General features: G+C 41.2%; 1 protein-coding gene across 2 annotated transcripts in view; it reads left to right on the top strand.

The window, feature by feature from the left end:
• The window catches only part of LOC113010447 (neurocan core protein-like), a 49264-nt gene extending 33404 nt beyond the window's left edge, over positions 1-15860 (top strand). For both annotated transcript variants that reach the window (XM_026149495.2, XM_026149496.2), the window contains exons 13-20: positions 2950-3066; positions 7432-7545; positions 9990-10041; positions 11112-11218; positions 11588-11670; positions 11890-12034; positions 13010-13192; positions 14666-15860. In XM_026149495.2, coding sequence (XP_026005280.2) covers positions 2950-3066; positions 7432-7545; positions 9990-10041; positions 11112-11218; positions 11588-11670; positions 11890-12034; positions 13010-13192; positions 14666-14784 — 920 coding nt within the window. In that variant the 3' untranslated portion in view covers positions 14785-15860. The remainder of the gene's footprint in view (positions 1-2949; positions 3067-7431; positions 7546-9989; positions 10042-11111; positions 11219-11587; positions 11671-11889; positions 12035-13009; positions 13193-14665) is intronic.
• Positions 15861-17389: the final 1529 nt, after the last annotated feature.

Genomic DNA, 17389 nt, shown 5'->3' with positions numbered 1-17389 from the left:
TAAATCCTATTCTATGTTCACCAGCTGCTCGCTGTCTTCTTAAAAAGACGTGAAAAGTAGACGTGGACATTAGAAATCTTTTTTTATGGGTGTTGAAAGCAGCTGTCTGGAAATCCAAACAATGATGCTATGAGTATCGTTAAAGGTAATTTTTTTGTACGATAATCACCATGAATGGCATGCTTCATATTGCATTGTTGTAGTAAAGATCATATCTGCTTTAATGGTAGCTCCAACTGGCTGGGCAGCATAAGAAAGTTAAGTAATGCATTAATACTAATTAAATTGTCTTCAGGGTAATTTGCAAAGCAATATAATACACCGTCTATCCATTGAGAAATATAGAAGCGACTTCATCCTTCAAGTAAGTACACGCCTGTGTCATGTCCTGTTCCTTGGAGTAAAGTCTGAGGCTTGCCTTTGTAAGCTGTTGTCCCAGAGAAAACTGAAAAGTAAGACGTGAGTTGTTGGATTACAAAAAAAAGAGGGAATTATCTTTCAAGACTACCTTTTCATTACTTTCCCTCTGACCTTGCCTCTGGCTTATTTATTCAAAAGATGCGGTTTGTTTTTCCTGGCAACAGAAGATGAGCCCACCATGCACAACTCATGATTAAGTCCGCAGCGCAGTGAAGCTGCTGGCTGGCCACCTGGTTTACTTCTTATTTTGTGCTTGATAATGAGAGCGCACAGAGAAAGCGTCCTATCGCTGAGCATTTCAAACCCCCCTGGGCATCATGCTATCACACATTTCTATGGTGATTTATTTTTGCTCTGTGAAAGCTGCTCATGTCTGTGGCAGGCATGGCGAGGAGTCTGCGGATGGAAAACAGCTGTAAACTGTATTGACAAGAAGCCGAGGGCAACCATCTGGGCCGCTGGTGCGCAGTATGAGGGTTGATTGATTGAGTGAGAGACCCTAGAGTCATGCAGGCAGAAGGCCATAAACACACAGTTATATTTTTTTGCTATACAAACAGTAGAGTGGATGAAGTCACTCGCAGCAGATTGGACCTGAATAATAGCGTTCAGCTTCACACGTCTTTCTCGTGTACACACCTCTGCTTGGGCTCGGTCCCTTGTGTTTGGGTTTCATGCTGGTGGTCATTATTTGCTCTCCTGACTGGATCACAGAGCACTTCATCAGTCAGCTGAATCAATGAGACAGAGGAGGAAATAGCCTCAGGTTTGCTTTAAGGACCTTTAGTAAAAGCGCATTGTTCCTCAGAGGTGAACAAACACACATGTGGCTCCACATTCACTGCACAAACACGCACGTCGGATCTTTTTAGGCAGATTCTTATCTTTCTGTGGCATTTAAATTGCAGCCAGCTGTCTTGTTTCCACCTTTCTATTTGCGAGTGCTTATGCACGAATCATATTTTCAAGATAACCTGTACTGTTGCTGTGCCCTTGGCTATGATTACCAGATGCAATGCATAATCTGTGGATTAACTGTCCTATCTCTGTAGATATATTTACATGAGTACAGTTTTGCTGTTGCCAGTTTATTGTTGATGTTGGTACCCGAGCTGTCAGCCTCTGTGCAGAGCGAAGGGGCAGTCCACTCTGTCAGCTCCCACTACGGGCTATTGATTTTTCTGCACCACTCGCTTTAATGAACGAGCAATCGCACAAGGTTTATCTTTCACACATACATCCATACACACACACACACACACACACACACACACACACACACACACACACACACACACACACACACACACACACACACACACACACACACACACGAGGCGTAAATCTGCTTGTCACAGCAGTTGATATTTGTCAAGATGTGACCTTGACTGATGCAGAGGGTGCAAGTGCACGTTAGCCCACACTGATGTACATTAAATGAAATGCATGGCTGGGTTTAGCACCTGACTTCAGCAGAATTCAAAGCGTGATGCGAGAGGAGTAGCTCGCAAAATTCATCACAGAGCTGAAGCTATTGACAGTTCTTTCTCTTCGCTCGGGTCCTTGTGGTTGAAAGCTTTCAATGCTCTTTTGTCCTTTAACCTTTAGCTCGCAGTGTTACGATCATTCAGAGGATGTGTGCTTCTGATCAGTTATTGAAGAATCTCACCCTGAGGGCTAATCATAGCCAGAGTATTGATTTTAACTCATCGTACCATGTAAATACACAAAGCCACACACCAAGACATTCACCGTCAACCTCACAAACACACACCACCCCCACCTAAGCAGCCTTCGGTGTCAGGGAGAGAGCTGGCAGAACAAAGACTCCCACAGCCGAGCTTTTGTGGCCAGGATGAACGAGTGGTGGTTTTCAAAGACCTTAACTTGCTATAACGAGCAGCTCAGGGGAGAAACACGTGGTAGTGTGTCAATTGATATGGAAATTTTTAATTGTGGAAATGGACCACACACACGCACACGTTTAGGGGGTGAATGGCTGGGACGAGGCGCTCAGCGGGAGGTCCCCTCATTTCTGTTGAGGATGGCTAATGTCTCAAGTTCTCACGCTGCCCACTATGCTCAATGGAGTGAGCGCAGGCTCGCTTTCCATATGGTAACCATGACAACTGTGGCTGTGAGTGGATGGCGAGGTTGAGGCTCTTCGGCTTCTGATCCCTTTGAAAAGAGACGGAGTGTGAAATGGATATGCATCTGTTGTAACCGCTGGTTATGACTGAGCTGCGCTGATGAAAAATTTAGAGCGCCGTGTCTTTTTTCTTCTTTTTTCTTTTCTCAGAATCATACATTGATTTTATTGAGGAAATTATGTTTAATCCGTCCATTTTAAGAGGATTACCCGGTAACACAGAAATCTTTTCACCGCCTGCGAGATTAGATGCACCTGCTTTTTCTTGAAAAAAATAAATGATATCTACAAACACAAAAAACATTCTCTTTTACAATGTTGCCAATTAACGGTTCCATTTTTCCTCCCTTCACCTCCCTCCATCCATCCATCTGTTTTAGCTGAGGTGGAGCCCTGCATGACAAACCCATGTCTGCACGGAGGGAAGTGCCTTCCTCAGGGAACGGGCTACACCTGCTACTGCCCACAAGGATACACTGGGGAGAACTGTGAGATTGGTGGGTCACGGTCACACATGCACAACACACACAAACATACACTGTGATATAATGAAGTCATCCCCGTGTCTGTTTGTATTTAAGAAAGTAAGGCTCTCTAACAGCCCTTTAAAAGGGTCAAAGGTCAAGCTGTCCATCACTGTGGGAGATAAGGCCAATGGGAGGCAGAGGTCAAAGGTTAAGTTCACACTGTCAGGGTCGGCTGATGGTTACAGTCCCTCAGGGTCAAATTAAGTCAGCATTTGCATAAAAAACTTTTATTTTAGCTAAAAAAAAAATGTGAAGGAAAGAAAAGAAAATTGCTCCAGGACAGAAATGACAAATCTCTGCCAATGAAACAGACTTCCATCATTACAGCCTCTTGAATTTTGTAAGCTGAATTGATTTCTTGTCCCTTGAAGAAAAAGATTAAGGTTCTGGAGTCATGTCAAGGCCGCTTAGTTTTACCAGGAGTTAAAAAAAAACAACCCCACCCTACTAATAATATCAGAACTCACTGACTCAAATTAGCACAACAAATGAATGATTTGTTTCCCACCCGAATGGCTTCATGTGCCTTAAACTTGATTGATGAATCTTTTCATTGAATAGATTTCTGTGCTGCTGATGGACAGAAACGAAAAGCAGAGCAAAGCTAATCTACTTTGCAGAGGTATAAATAGAGTTGAAAGCTGCTGTTCTCTGTTATTTGTGACTTTGCAGTCAGTGATGCTACAGATAGAAAGAACAAGGTCAGAAGGCCCAACCGGCTGCCATGTTTTACAAAACCTACTGACGGTGACGCGAATAAAACTATAAGACAGAGAAGGTGTCGGTTTCACCATTTATTTCTCAGCATGTAATTCAGTCCCTGACTTTGAGCTACTTATTATTTCAGCTTAAAAGATGAGATCTGAATTGAGCCTGCCGAGCTGTTGTGTTGTTGTGGTCGACCAATCTAAATATAGATTGTATTGATACCAGCGCTGGTATTGGATACTGGATATAGAATACTAGTGCAATACGCTCGATACTTTGTTTCTCTCCTCTAAGTGCAGTATGTAGCCCACTGAATTATGTTAAATAAAAGCTCTTTTTGGAAAAGAAAAAGTATACCACAAACGTACTGAATGAAAAATGTCTGACTGTCACGTCTATTTTATTTATAGCCTAGAGCACATTAAAAACAACAGATGTTGACCCAAAGTCCTTTAGAGACAGACACATTTACATCCCAGGTCTAAAAAAAAACCCAGTTCACATGAAAATCTCAAAGTTGTGCTTTGTTGTGTGTATTGTCTAATTATTGTGGAAAGTAAAAATGAGTTAGCGGTCATTAAAATCTGTTCAGATTTTCCACGATTCATCTCATAAATCATGACACACAGCTCTCCCCTACATAAACTCCATCTACAGGTTAAAAGGATCACTACTGGTATTAACAATACTGGCCCTGTATTTACATGGTATCGGATCAGCACCACTGGTGGTATCAGGAAATCAGATTGTGTTTTGATACAAAAACACACATCTGCGTAGATTCAACTATGGATTGCATGTGTCTTCATAGAAAAACAATATTTAAAACTGCTAATATGAACCCCAAATACAAATGTGTCCAACACACCATTGCTAACGATCAGATTTTCACACTAAAATGATGTGTTGGATTTTTTTTGTAGCATTTTCAAAGTGTTGCAGCATACCCAGTACTGTGCCAAGTGCATAGGTTGTCCAGGGGTTTTAGAGTATGCAAGCAAAGGAGATAACACCAGCAAAAAATATACCACAATGCAATGCATTCATGACACACATAACAGCCACTGCCAGGTGGTGTTCAAGTCAGCTGAGGCTCATAACTCTGCAATTTAGGTGTTAAGGTGTTTAAATACAGCTTTCTGGCATATTTTCTTTTTAATTTGTTACTCGGTTCTCTCAAAATGAGGTCAGGTTACCATAGAAACACTCTCTAACCGTTTATAGGTGTATACTCATGCACTAAATATCTGAAGCTGCTGTTCCCTTGCTGCATCATGTGCGTGCAGGAAAGTCTAAAACAAAGCCGAAGTCACGTTCTCTGTTAATGTCTCTGTTAGTGTCAGCGTCACAGTATCATTACACCGGAATATAAGGTGTTTCCTGAAAAATGTATGTATATGAAACGTTTTCAGGAACTGTATTAATGCTGTGAATACTGATAACGTCCCAACATACTGTACACATTAACTTGACTGACTCCCTAACATGGTAATATTTCAGAAGAAGTGCTTACAAGCCTCATTCTGTCTCTGCACGTCCCAAAGCAGACACCAGGAGCACTTTCGCTTCGGGACTGTGACCCTTTGAAACCGAGATATAAATCTGCCTTGAGGGTCCAGATTTGTTACTTAACACATGCTCTGCTTATTAAACAGCAAGTCAATCAAGGAAGCGAGTCAACAAAACAAACCGCACACACACAATTGCATGCACAGTAGCACCCTGTTCTTACTAAGTTTTGTGCGTTCAGTCACGTAAAAATGGATGGATGGACAGGCAGACAATCAAACTGACAGCCAGCAGCCGATGCGTGGGCATGATGCAAGGCTTTGTTGTGGATTTGCAGAATTTGCAGTATTATGTCTCTGAGGAGCAGCATCCCCTCTGCATAATGGATGAGCGGGACAATCGGATCAGACTTTTTATATTGAACAACAAAGAGCTGCACTGATTTTAATGGGGGAATGAGAGAGTTAGTGGTGCGTGTTGAACTGTGTGTGGTTAGCAATGCTCCCACTGATCCCGAGGTCATTCAAAGTCAGGCTACATAACGAGACCGGGGGGTTCGCATGCATTTGTTATATTTAGGAACAGGTGCCTGTGATTTTGATGATTTGAATCATGTAAGACTGAGTTCAACATTCAGTACATCATTTAATTTGAGTTCCAATTAAAAAAAAAAAAGTCAGTTTGGTGCCACAGAAGCCAAATCCTGCACATCGTGCCTTTAAGGTAGTTTTTTCTTCTGAATACAACATGTGGATTTTGAGAAACTTTAGGAATTTGTGCTCTCTTGAGTTGATATTTGATTTTAGGGACAAACAACATTGTTTGGTTGATTAAAAGTTTCCACACAGACTAGTGGGAACTCTTCCAAGAAAACACATTAGCATAAATCTCTTGATATCAGTCATTAAATAACTCCTCAAAAAACAGCCTAATTTTATTTCATTCTTCTTAAAAGAGCTGCACGTTTTTATAAACAGATAAACGACCTTAAACTGAAGTCATAAAAGGAAAAAAGAAAAGGCCCAGAAACAATCTCACAGTGCATCCTGAAACACACACAACCGCAGGTTAGCCCAGATTAAAAATTAATCCTTTTGCAACATCACACTCAGGCTGAAGTGTGAAAGTCTCGCATGAGGCTAAAGGTCATTCTGGGCTGATCTGTCACTCAGATTTAGCTCTTCACAGCCACTGGCCTTTTCACTGCTTTTCACTGGAACTAAGCAGTCATTAAGCTGAGAGGAAATACTTTGAAATTCTGTTGAACTTGAAAGTCGCCTTCTTTCTACACTCTTGCTGTGAGGTTTAATAGATTTCTGCAGTCCGGGGGTGCATCTGTTATTCTGTGTCAAAAAAAACCCCACACTGGTGAAGGAAGATTACATGCCCTCCATTTATAATGATAAAGAGATATTTTATTGATCTCTGTAGAGAAACGTTCTTTTTGTCTGATTTTTTTAAAAAAAACAGAGAGGTTAGAGAACATAAGCAGCTGCAGAGAGCTGGAAGGGTTTCTGTTGTTGCTTAAGGCCTCTTAAGGTTGGGGGCAGGATCTGCTAAAACAAGAGCTTGAACCTAGATCTTTTGGTCAGACTCTGCTTTTCTGCTGGGCTATCCATCAAATTTACGCCTGTTCTTTAACTGCATTCAAAGAAAAGCATTCCACTGTGTAGCCTACTACTTCTCGCTCGTGCAGTTGTTTGTAAATGGAGACAATGCGGAGAGAGAAAAGAAGAGAATAGACACATGAAGTCAACCTTGGATTCGGTAAATGCATAAAAAGAATGTAATAACACTAGAAAGGCTTTTAGAGTGCCTTCCTCTGTGAGAGAATGAGGATAAATAAGGAATGTAAGAGGAGATTAGACTGTCTGTATTCTCCTCACACCGCGTCTGAATTATGATAATGTACTCAGCAACATGGACACATTTCAGTGTTTAAAGCAGGACTAATAACCAGCTCATCTTGTGTCAGAGCTTGAGTGGCAGCAGACGCCCACACTGTTTTATTTTTTTTTGTTCTGAACAGCATCACTTCAGCTGAATATGTCCTATTAATTTGAACCCTAATGAGATCTGCAACCCATCTGTTCTCATTGCTTTTTCCCTTCACCGCAGACGTTGACGACTGCCAGTCCGAGCCTTGTGCAAATGGAGGCACTTGCATCGACAAGATTGATTCCTTCCTCTGCCTTTGCCTGCCCAGCTACGGAGGAGACATGTGTGAGAAAGGTGAGAGGCTGGTGCACGCACACACAAACACATACATGATTAAATAACAGATTACTCCGAGCTGTGTGAAAGGAATTATTTTGCAGTCTGTGTTTGAAACTGGCCTTTTCACCGTTGTGACGCTTGCTCTGAAAGGTTTGTTGCTAACTGTGCTGGTGGAAATAATCCTGATCAGTGTGCAGCATCTGTTACTGCCGTGTGTCATACCACAATATCACAAGGGTGCGTCGCCTTGCAGATATCAGACAATGTATCTGAGTGTCACAGGGCTGCAGCGTGACAGATACTGACTGAATTTGGCCATGCACGTAAATCCACAGACTATTTTCAAAGCGTCAGTTAATATTTCCACCGTTTTTCGTCAGCACCACACATCCACACTTCCACAGGTTTGTGTAGCAGGTGATAAGAATCAAAAAACATCTTCTACTGTGTGTGACGTGAAACTAATGTTGATTTATCATTTATGACTAGTAATTGTCATAAATGCAGTAACTGTTTTATGTATGTTTGCATAAATGCAACATTTAAAATGGGAAACTGGCATTTTTGATCTCTCTTGGTGGATATCATCTGTGCCTTACTACACATGATATTCAATTCAATTCAATTTTATTTATATAGTGCCAAATCACAACAACAGTCGCCTCATGGCACTTTATATTGTAAGGTAGACCCTACAATATTACAGTGGAAGTGATTTTGCACAAGACAACTGAGTGGATAACTGTCTTGCAATATTTTTGCAGAAATATTTAGATGCTTTACACTGAAATTAGCAATACAACTGTGTAAAATATGCACAAGTTACAAGCATCACTCAAAACTCTTCTTCACGTAAAGTACAAATGTATTAGCATCAAAATATGTCTAAAGCAAAAGTCCTTCTATTACACATTATAAAATCATATAGAGTATATTATTCATAATTATGAATACATTAATAATAATCTGGGGATAGGAATACCACTTCCTGATGCTTTAATAGTTACACCTTGCCATGTTATGTTAAAAAGAAACCCAAACAGTTCCTGATGATTTGAGCTAACAACCAGTGTTATCCAGCTGGAAGAAGTCGTTAAAAAACAGGTACACTGTGGTCATAAAGGGATGAGCACACCCAGCAACAATACTCAGGTTGGCTGTAGTGTTTAAATGATACTCAGTTGGTAACAAGGAGCCCAAAGTGTGCCAAGAAAATATCTCCCGCTCCATTTAAACCATCATTAAACTGTAAAGTTGTTGTGTGTGACATCAGCAGTTTCTCAAATACTCAGACCTGCACCAACAACCATGCCAAATCAGCTTTCATCCACATTCTGAGGCTCAGTTTAAACTTCAGCAGGTTGTGTTGAGCACGACTACATGCTTAAATGTATTGAGTTGTTGCCATGAGACATGAGACATGCCAGCCTTAACAAGCAGATGAAGATGTGTAGCTACTAAAGTACTTTTGTAGATAATAGCCCGTTTTTAATGACCCCAGGAAGAGTTGTTGTTACCACAGAAAAAAAGATTGCTGATCTGGATGCACTTATTTATAAAACACCTTTGAAGCATAAGTTCAAAGTGCTTGAAAAAATTAATGTGGGAACAAAAAAGATAAAGGAGACTGAGAAGATGATATATAGTATAAAAGTAAAAAGAATAAAGTGGACAGCTGACAAAATGTTTTTCAATTCTTAAATAAAAAGTCAAAGGAAATGGAACAGCTTGTTCAGTCCAGAGGTTCTCCTTGTTTCCAAAATTTGTGTTGCAGACTTGTGCAGGGTGACAGATACTGGGTGAATCTCCTGTGAACACACACACACACACACACACACACACACACACACACACACACACACACACGCGCGCGCGATTTTCTAAGCTTCAGTTAATATTTTCATGAGCATGTGCATCATGAAACATCAGGAAAAAATCTTAGTGTTTGTGTGGTACATGGCGCTAATCACCCACATACAACTCTCTCTCACACACACACACACACACACACACACACACACATCGCTGATTCATCTCTGCACTGGTCTTGGACACCTCCAGCTACAGATCCGTCTCCTTGTGCGTGCGCGTGTGTGTGTGTGTGTGTGTGTTTGCCTGTGTTTGTGTGTGAATGTCGTGCACTAGTTGTAATGAGGATTAATGAATTTCTAACCTTTGCGGTTATAAATGATTCTACGGGCCTTGGTGTTAATAATGAATACCAATAGTGCAGAGAAAGAACCACGTGTGCTGAGAATGGAAAAGAAGCCTGTGTATAATTACAGTTCATGTATTTTACTTCTGAAGATGCGCGAGTCATATGTTTTAGTCTTTATTTGCTAAATGGAAGGAAAAAAACAAAATTCTGCTTCCTTATATAGACTATAGCATCTCACGTAGCGTGCTGTATTTGACTATGTTTAAAGAAGAAACAATTTAACTTCCCTTCCTCTTTACAGATGTTGAAGGTTGTGAGCACGGCTGGAGGAAGTTCCACGGCCACTGCTACAGGTAAGAATCATGGAAAACGGAACCAGCTTACTTTACTGCTCTGTGCCAGTTTACTCAGGAAAGACTGAGAAAATTAGCAGAGAGAAGTTGTAGGAATGACTGGATCCTGACAGAGTCTCGATGCTGCTGGTGATGGACCAGAGTGAGATGCCCTAGATAACATGGATGAGCTGGAGGGGAGATTCAAATTAATTTGTATCAAATGATAACAATAGTTGCCTCAATGTGCTTTATATTGTAAGATAATAGAAAGAAAACCCAAAAATCAGATGACCACCTGTAAGCAAGCACTTGGTGAAAGTGGGGAGGAAAAACTCCCTTATAACAGGAAGAAACTGCTGGCAGAAGCAGGCTCAGGGAGGGGCAGCCATTTTTAGCCAAGTCATACTTTAACCATACATTAATATAATACTTTATTCTCGACATCCATGACCAGGTTAGAATCACCAGTTAACCTGCATGTCTTTGGACTTTGGGATAATCCAGAGAACGTGGAGGACACAGCTGGAAAAGAGAACATGCAAACTTCTATTAGCATTAAAAACAGAAGCCTTCTTGGCGACAGTGCTCCACTCCACAGCGCTGGTTGCACATTTTGAGCATCCTCAAAGTTTCATATAATGAGGTTAGAGCCCGATGAGTCAAAAGGACAGGTTTTGGTCGCCTTCTGAAACTTTTCTCCACTCTTGGCTGTTAATGGTGTCGCTGAGAGCTGATAATCTTAATATGTTGATCTCAGGCATGCAGCAAAACTTCTTTCTGGGAGTGACAGCTAAAACAACTCTAAAACAACTTGTTTCAGGTAAAAGGATTGTTATTTTGAACTGTGAATTATGCAACGCTACTCTGGCAGAAACTATTGTGCTGGAAATGAGCACAATAGGTAGGCAGATTAACTTGGAGCGCATGGATCATTAGCGAGGAAATCTCCTCCAACGTGCTTTTGACGGAGTTAAAGTAGAGACTGAACACGGAAGATCAGATGTCTCGTTTTAAAGTTGAACATCATTTAAATCTTTTGGGAAGCATAACATGTGAATCAAATCTGCTTTCACCGTGTCATCCCACAGGTACTTCACCCACAGACACACCTGGGAGGATGCAGAGAAAGACTGCAGAGAGCACAGCGCCCACCTCAGTAGTGTCGTCTCTGCTGCCGAGCAGGAGTTCATCAACGGTATGTCTGACGGGTGATTTTGATTTATTCAGTCATAATCTTTTGAAAGAAAAAGAAGGAGACAATCAAGACAAATGGCACAAATTAAACCCAACACTCTTAGGAAAAAAATATTAAAGCAGAACAAAGTATTAATATCATACATCACAAACAAGGGGCGTGAAATCGAAGCTTGAGGGATAAAAACAATAAAAGGTAGAGTGTGAAAAAAAAACAAGAAGAGAAAGCAGCAAGTCACAAAAAACATGATTCACAAATTCGATTATACGGAAAAGAGGGAGAAGGTGGCGGTGTGATGCTATCAGATACACAAATAAAGATCTTACAGAAGCAGTTAAATGAAAGGAAGCCATGTACTGTTTGTTCCAGGTCTCGGTCACGACAACGCCTGGATCGGTCTGAACGATCGCACAGTGGAAGAGGACTTTCAGTGGACCGACACCAACGACTTGGTCAGTGATCGCTTTTTACACTTCCTGTTTTCAGACTGTGAAAAGTCATCATAATAAACCAGCTCAATAGGAAACACACGTTTAAAGCTCACAAAATCACATTTGTGTAAAAATACCATTTTTTTTCTTTTCACTTAAAAATATGACAAGAATCCCAGCCTGACTACAATTACAGATGAACTCAAATGCAGGTGAAATCTGGTGTTTGCTGCCGTGCAGGTTTACGAGAACTGGAGGGAGAGCCAGCCCGATAACTTCTTTGCAGGTGGCGAGGACTGCGTGGTGACCATTGCCCATGAGGACGGCAAGTGGAACGACGTGCCCTGCAACTACAACCTGCCCTACATCTGCAAGAAAGGCACAGGTACTGTAACAATGTTCAGCTCGCTAACAAAACTGAAAAAGGTCTTTTCAGATTATCGGACAGGGAAGGACGCTCCCTATCAAAGATCTCCTGTCTTTACATGATTGGGTTTTCTGTGTACTTACCAGCTGGCCACCAGTTCTCATGCAGAAAATCAGTAGTTGGCTACACTTCACAAGTTGCTTTTTTGCTCTATAAAAGGTCATCGCTGCAGACGCTCCAAAAATTGACAAAATGCACAAGTGAAGGCTGAGATTCAGGCTAAAACCTGTATTGATTTTTGAGAGGAATATCAATCTAAATCTTCCTCTCATTGGCAGATCTTTTTCCCCTGGCCCCACTTACACTTGTTCAGGCAGAAGAACTGAAACTGCAGTTATTGTCCTGTTCTCAAACGCCATGTGAAATTCCTACAAGCTGTTTTTTGTCAGCTTTTCTTGATACTTACTGTACCCAAGCCTTTCCTCTGGGATTCAGTCAACCTAAATGTGAAAGCAATGAGATCACATAGACTTGGGGGGAAAAAAAGAAAGAAGACATGGAAGACCATCAAGAGGCCTTAGAAAAGGACGGGGAAGGATAAAGGAGGACAGGGGGAGAGGGATTAAGTCATTTGAGAGTGTTTGCTTGTCTGGCTGTGGTCTCATGGCTCTGTGGTTTGGCTGTAGTCCCTGTCTACTGCAGAGACTAGCCCCTTAAAACAGCTCTTTCTGTCAGCAGATACAGCAACAAGGCTGCCATCTAGAGGCAGCGCACTCCTGCAAATGACGACCTTCACGAGTTATTGTTGTGCATATTGTGCGATGCTTTCATTTACTATACATTAGCACATACATAAAAAAATATGCGATGACTGCTCTAATGGGTATTTATTAGTGTGTCTGTTCTAATTAATGTCAAATAAACTCTGGATGTCTCTTCAGGAATTCAGCCTTTTTTGTATGAGTGATATGAGGCTTCTCTGTTTGTTTGTAGTGTTATGCGGGACCCCGCCTGCGGTGGAGAATGCCCATTTGATAGGTCGGAGGAGATCACATTATGATATCCATTCAGTGGTGCGCTACCAGTGCTCTGAAGGCTTCTACCAGCGCCACATCCCCACCGCACGCTGCCGGGCCGATGGGAGCTGGGAGCGACCAAGGATCATCTGCACAAAGTGTGAGTGGTCGCTTTAAACTGAAAGCATCATGTATGAGGAGAAAAAAATTTTTTCCCCACATACAGGCTGAGTAGAAGTTGAGATGTGAAACTCCTTTTTACTTTTTTATTATACCATAACATTGCAGCATTGTAGTGACTTTGGAGCTCTATAATAGTGACTGTGCCACCAATACAAGTTTTTTATTGATTATTTTCACGCCTTGCTCCTCACTTACAAATTCAGACGGTTCTGCCAGGTTGTTGTTTTATTGAGTCACTTTTGTCATTAGTTTCTGAACTGGTTGGGCAAATTTCTTGAATCAATTTTGTAATTCAGATTGATTTATATGCATATATGCACACAAATGAGTTTAACACATTGAAAACCTTTAATGCAGGTGTCAGACACATTAGTGTAACTACAAAGGCAAGCCCATTTGATGGTGAGCAAAACGCAGTGGTTAGATTCACAGTGGACACCTTATCAAAACTTTTACCATATACATCAGTATATCAAAGTAATGAAACATCTTCTCACACACGTCTGTTTGGTCACAGTTTCTTGTTGAATGCATATCTCTGTATGTCTTGACTGTCCTCTGCACTTTTACGTTTTCCTATATCGCATCATTTTTCTCCCGCTTCACATCCTTACTCCCCTCCCAGCGGTACGCTTCCGTCCTTATTCGTGTCTGAGCAGAGTGCTCCATGCTCACAAATCATGTCTGTGGCACTCTATAAACGCTATAAATGTGTGTGACAATACTCATAATGCCTGTGATCGTATTTTGGCAAGTAGAGCCCGTAAATGATGACTTCATTCATAGTTGTGAGACAGAGACAGAAGATTCATTGTTAAAGTCTGAAAAGAAATGTTCTCTTTCTGTTGTGCACAAGGACACTAAGTCAAAGCAACTATAAAGATCTTGGATGTAAATATGACCTCACAGACGCGCACACACACACACACACACACACACACACACACACACACACACACACACACACACACACACACACACACACACACAACAACGCAGTAAAATATGATTCATTTAAAATCAGTGAAATTACAATCCAAGCAGCTCCTTGAAGATTTCATCAAACCCGATAATTAGCATCAACCAACCTCAGAGCTTTAAGTCTGTTAAGTATCTTTTATTAACTCTTTCCCATCTTAACAAAGGTGACTCACTAATAAATGATGTATCAGCTCATATTAGGCTTTTGTGTAGCATTGAAGAGTCCGCTGATTAGCGATGGGAACCTTCAGCAAGGAAATATATTTTGAGTATTTGAGTATTTATGGTTCAACTACACACTTAAGCTTCTTTCAGAGCAGATCGTTTAAGAGTAAGAAAATAAATGCAGAGATTTAGCCAGTGAATATGGGATTTTTGTGTACAGTGCAGTAATTGTGCACAGTGACAAGTGTGTTGTTCATCTACTGCAGCTCATATACAACGTGTCACCATTTCCTCCCCTCTGCAGCTCGACGACTGCACCGGTACCGACGCCATCACCGCAACCAGCGCCACGACCGCCACGGCCACAGGAGACACGGAGGAGAGGGACACAAGGCCAGAGAGGACGCACACAGCTACTACTGAACCAAATAATACAACATCCACAATGCCTAGGTGCTAACCATGGCCCATAAGGAAAGACAGTAGATCACAGCAATTTCCATTTGCCCTTCCTGCTTCTAACCACTAACCGTGCTCTCTGCTTAGCTTTACTCCCCCAGTGAATAAGATTATCCCCATAATCTAACCTCCATGCTTTTTGATGCTTCTTTTTATTTTCTCTCTGCTTTCTTTAACCGAGGTCCATGCGAACACTGACTTTAGCACCGCCCTAACATCCGCCCTCCCAAACAGTAACTCCTCCACTCGTCTGCAAACTATAACCTTCTCTTGGTCTGTCAGCCTGACAGCAGTGTGTGAACGTATGCATGTAAGACAGAAACTTAGAGGAGTGCCAAGTCACTTTTTTGGAAAGGTTTGCTTGTTCTACATGAAAAAAGTAACTCATTTTAGTATTCTGTTTACAAAGCACAGATGTAATTGATGCAAGATAGTCCTGGTATCCCAGCTTTTTGTACGTGTACTGTAGCTGTTACTTTTCCATAGAGCACCTGAATAGCTGGTCTCTTTTATTCGACTGACGTGCTTTTTTTCTAATATCTGTTTGTGTAATGTTACTATTTATTATGAATCATTTGCTAGTGAACATGCTTGTTTTCTTACTTATCCTTTAGAAAGCTGACGTAACACCATTTTTCTATACCAATATGTAAGTCCAACAATCAGTCGATAACAAAATTAATCATTTGATTGCCTCTAATCTCTGTACTGTAAATATTGTGACGTGTGTTATTGGCTCAAACCTGATCAATAGCTGGACCTTGTCCAATCCGATAGACTCCCCAATCCCCATAAGCACTCTCAGCTAATGTATACGTCCCATTGACATAGTTAGTGTGGGTGGGATTACAGAATAATTTGAGATAACCACTTGATTGTACCTAATTTGCACGGCCATATTTACACGATGTGTAGAATGTCACTCTTTTTTTGTCTCTTGTCTCTTTGATATTTGATCTGTTAGCCACTTTTTTTGGTGTTATGACTTTTTGTCCTGCTGTTGTACTCCATTCTTAATAAAGCGAACAAAATGGACAAAAGTTCTGCTTTTCATTCATGCTATCAGCTGTTTTCACTTTCAAACGCAGCGTAGTTTTGCCACGAGGTCATGCTCGACCCAGAACCTGATCAGATCAGTTAATCTGAGTCGGGGTTTTTCCCCCTACTATTATCTCTCTATTTTGTTTTAGCTCCATAGTGTAGTGCGAGCTAAACCTCAGTTCCAGCTAGAGACAAAAATGCCCTGTGGGGTTAAACTAAGAAGAGCATCTGGTGTAAAACTTTGGAGCTACTCGCTGTGGTGACCCCTTGCGGCAAGGGATCATCTGACTGTAGCATCTGGATTTTGTCAATAAGAAGTTCTTAATGGTTATTTTAGGCAATAGATAAACTGAGGAGCAACATCAGGACTCAGTATAAGATGAATACAGATCATTTCAAGTGAATTATGGATGCTATTGAGTTGAAAATTATCATAGGTTTTTCACTTTAAAATACTTTAGTCTGGGTAAAGTTACAGAATCCTGCAAGCTGCTTTGCAACCCACCTTCACAACAGCTCCCTGTCATGCTACATCTGACTTAAAGTGCCTGTTCTCTTCTGTACAGTGCTTTTGTTGATGCTCTACTCACCTGAAGCAGCAAAATATCTTCTTTTGCAAAGGTGGACCTGATTAAAGTACACCTCCAGGAGCAATTTAGCTTTTGAAACACATACTATGAAGTGCCCAGCGGGAAGTTTTTGGCGCAAGGTTGATGCTAGCGGAGGTTTGGAGCTCTGCAGTTATTGATTCAGCAGAGCATGAAGACTTTTACATGGTATGTGCCTCAGGACTCAGCTTGTAAACTTTATATTGTTTGCCACTATATTTGGCTGATTTGCTGCGTTTCCCAAATATTTCTGCTTTGCAGTATCATCACTTACACTGGAATATCAGTTTCTTCCTATTACAGTACCAAGCTTTTTAAAAACGACCCACTGTTTCATTTACAGAGCCGGACGGTATGGCTGGTCATGACTCTACCCTAATGACTGAGAGTCAGTTGGTGGGTCCAACACTTTATACCATACTAAACTGTTTTTAATGGACACTCATGTTGCAATAAGATAAAGCCTACAGGGTTAGGGTTGCGTTTATTTGCACTGTGCTTTCTAAAGTGTGTAAGTGTGTTATAAAATACAAACTTAATCTGAGCCACAAATTGTGACAAAGACAAAAAAAAACAAACAAACTCAGTGATCAAACTTCTTGTACTGCATCTTACATTCAGCTGTGTCCTGCATATCCTATTGTATGTACACAAAAAAGGGAAATGTTCTATTTACAAAGTCAAATGACACTTTAGCAGCCAAAACATGTTTTTTTTTTTTGCTTTTTGAGACGTTTCCTGCAGTAATCCTTATGGCCGCTGTGTCTGACAGCTCACCTAAATCCAGGGTTCACCTCTTATCAGTCTGATAACTTGAGCAGTGCAGTAGGGCACAATGACATCACCAGCTGGAGAAAACACTGACAGCTGCGGAGACGCGACTGCTGAACCCGTAAACCACTTGGTTCGGGAAGAAGTGC

This window comes from Astatotilapia calliptera, chromosome 18, assembly GCF_964374335.1.
Source record: "Astatotilapia calliptera chromosome 18, fAstCal68.1, whole genome shotgun sequence".
NCBI classification, from domain to species: domain Eukaryota; kingdom Metazoa; phylum Chordata; class Actinopteri; order Cichliformes; family Cichlidae; genus Astatotilapia; species Astatotilapia calliptera.
This window is presented reverse-complemented; position numbering and strand designations above follow the sequence as displayed.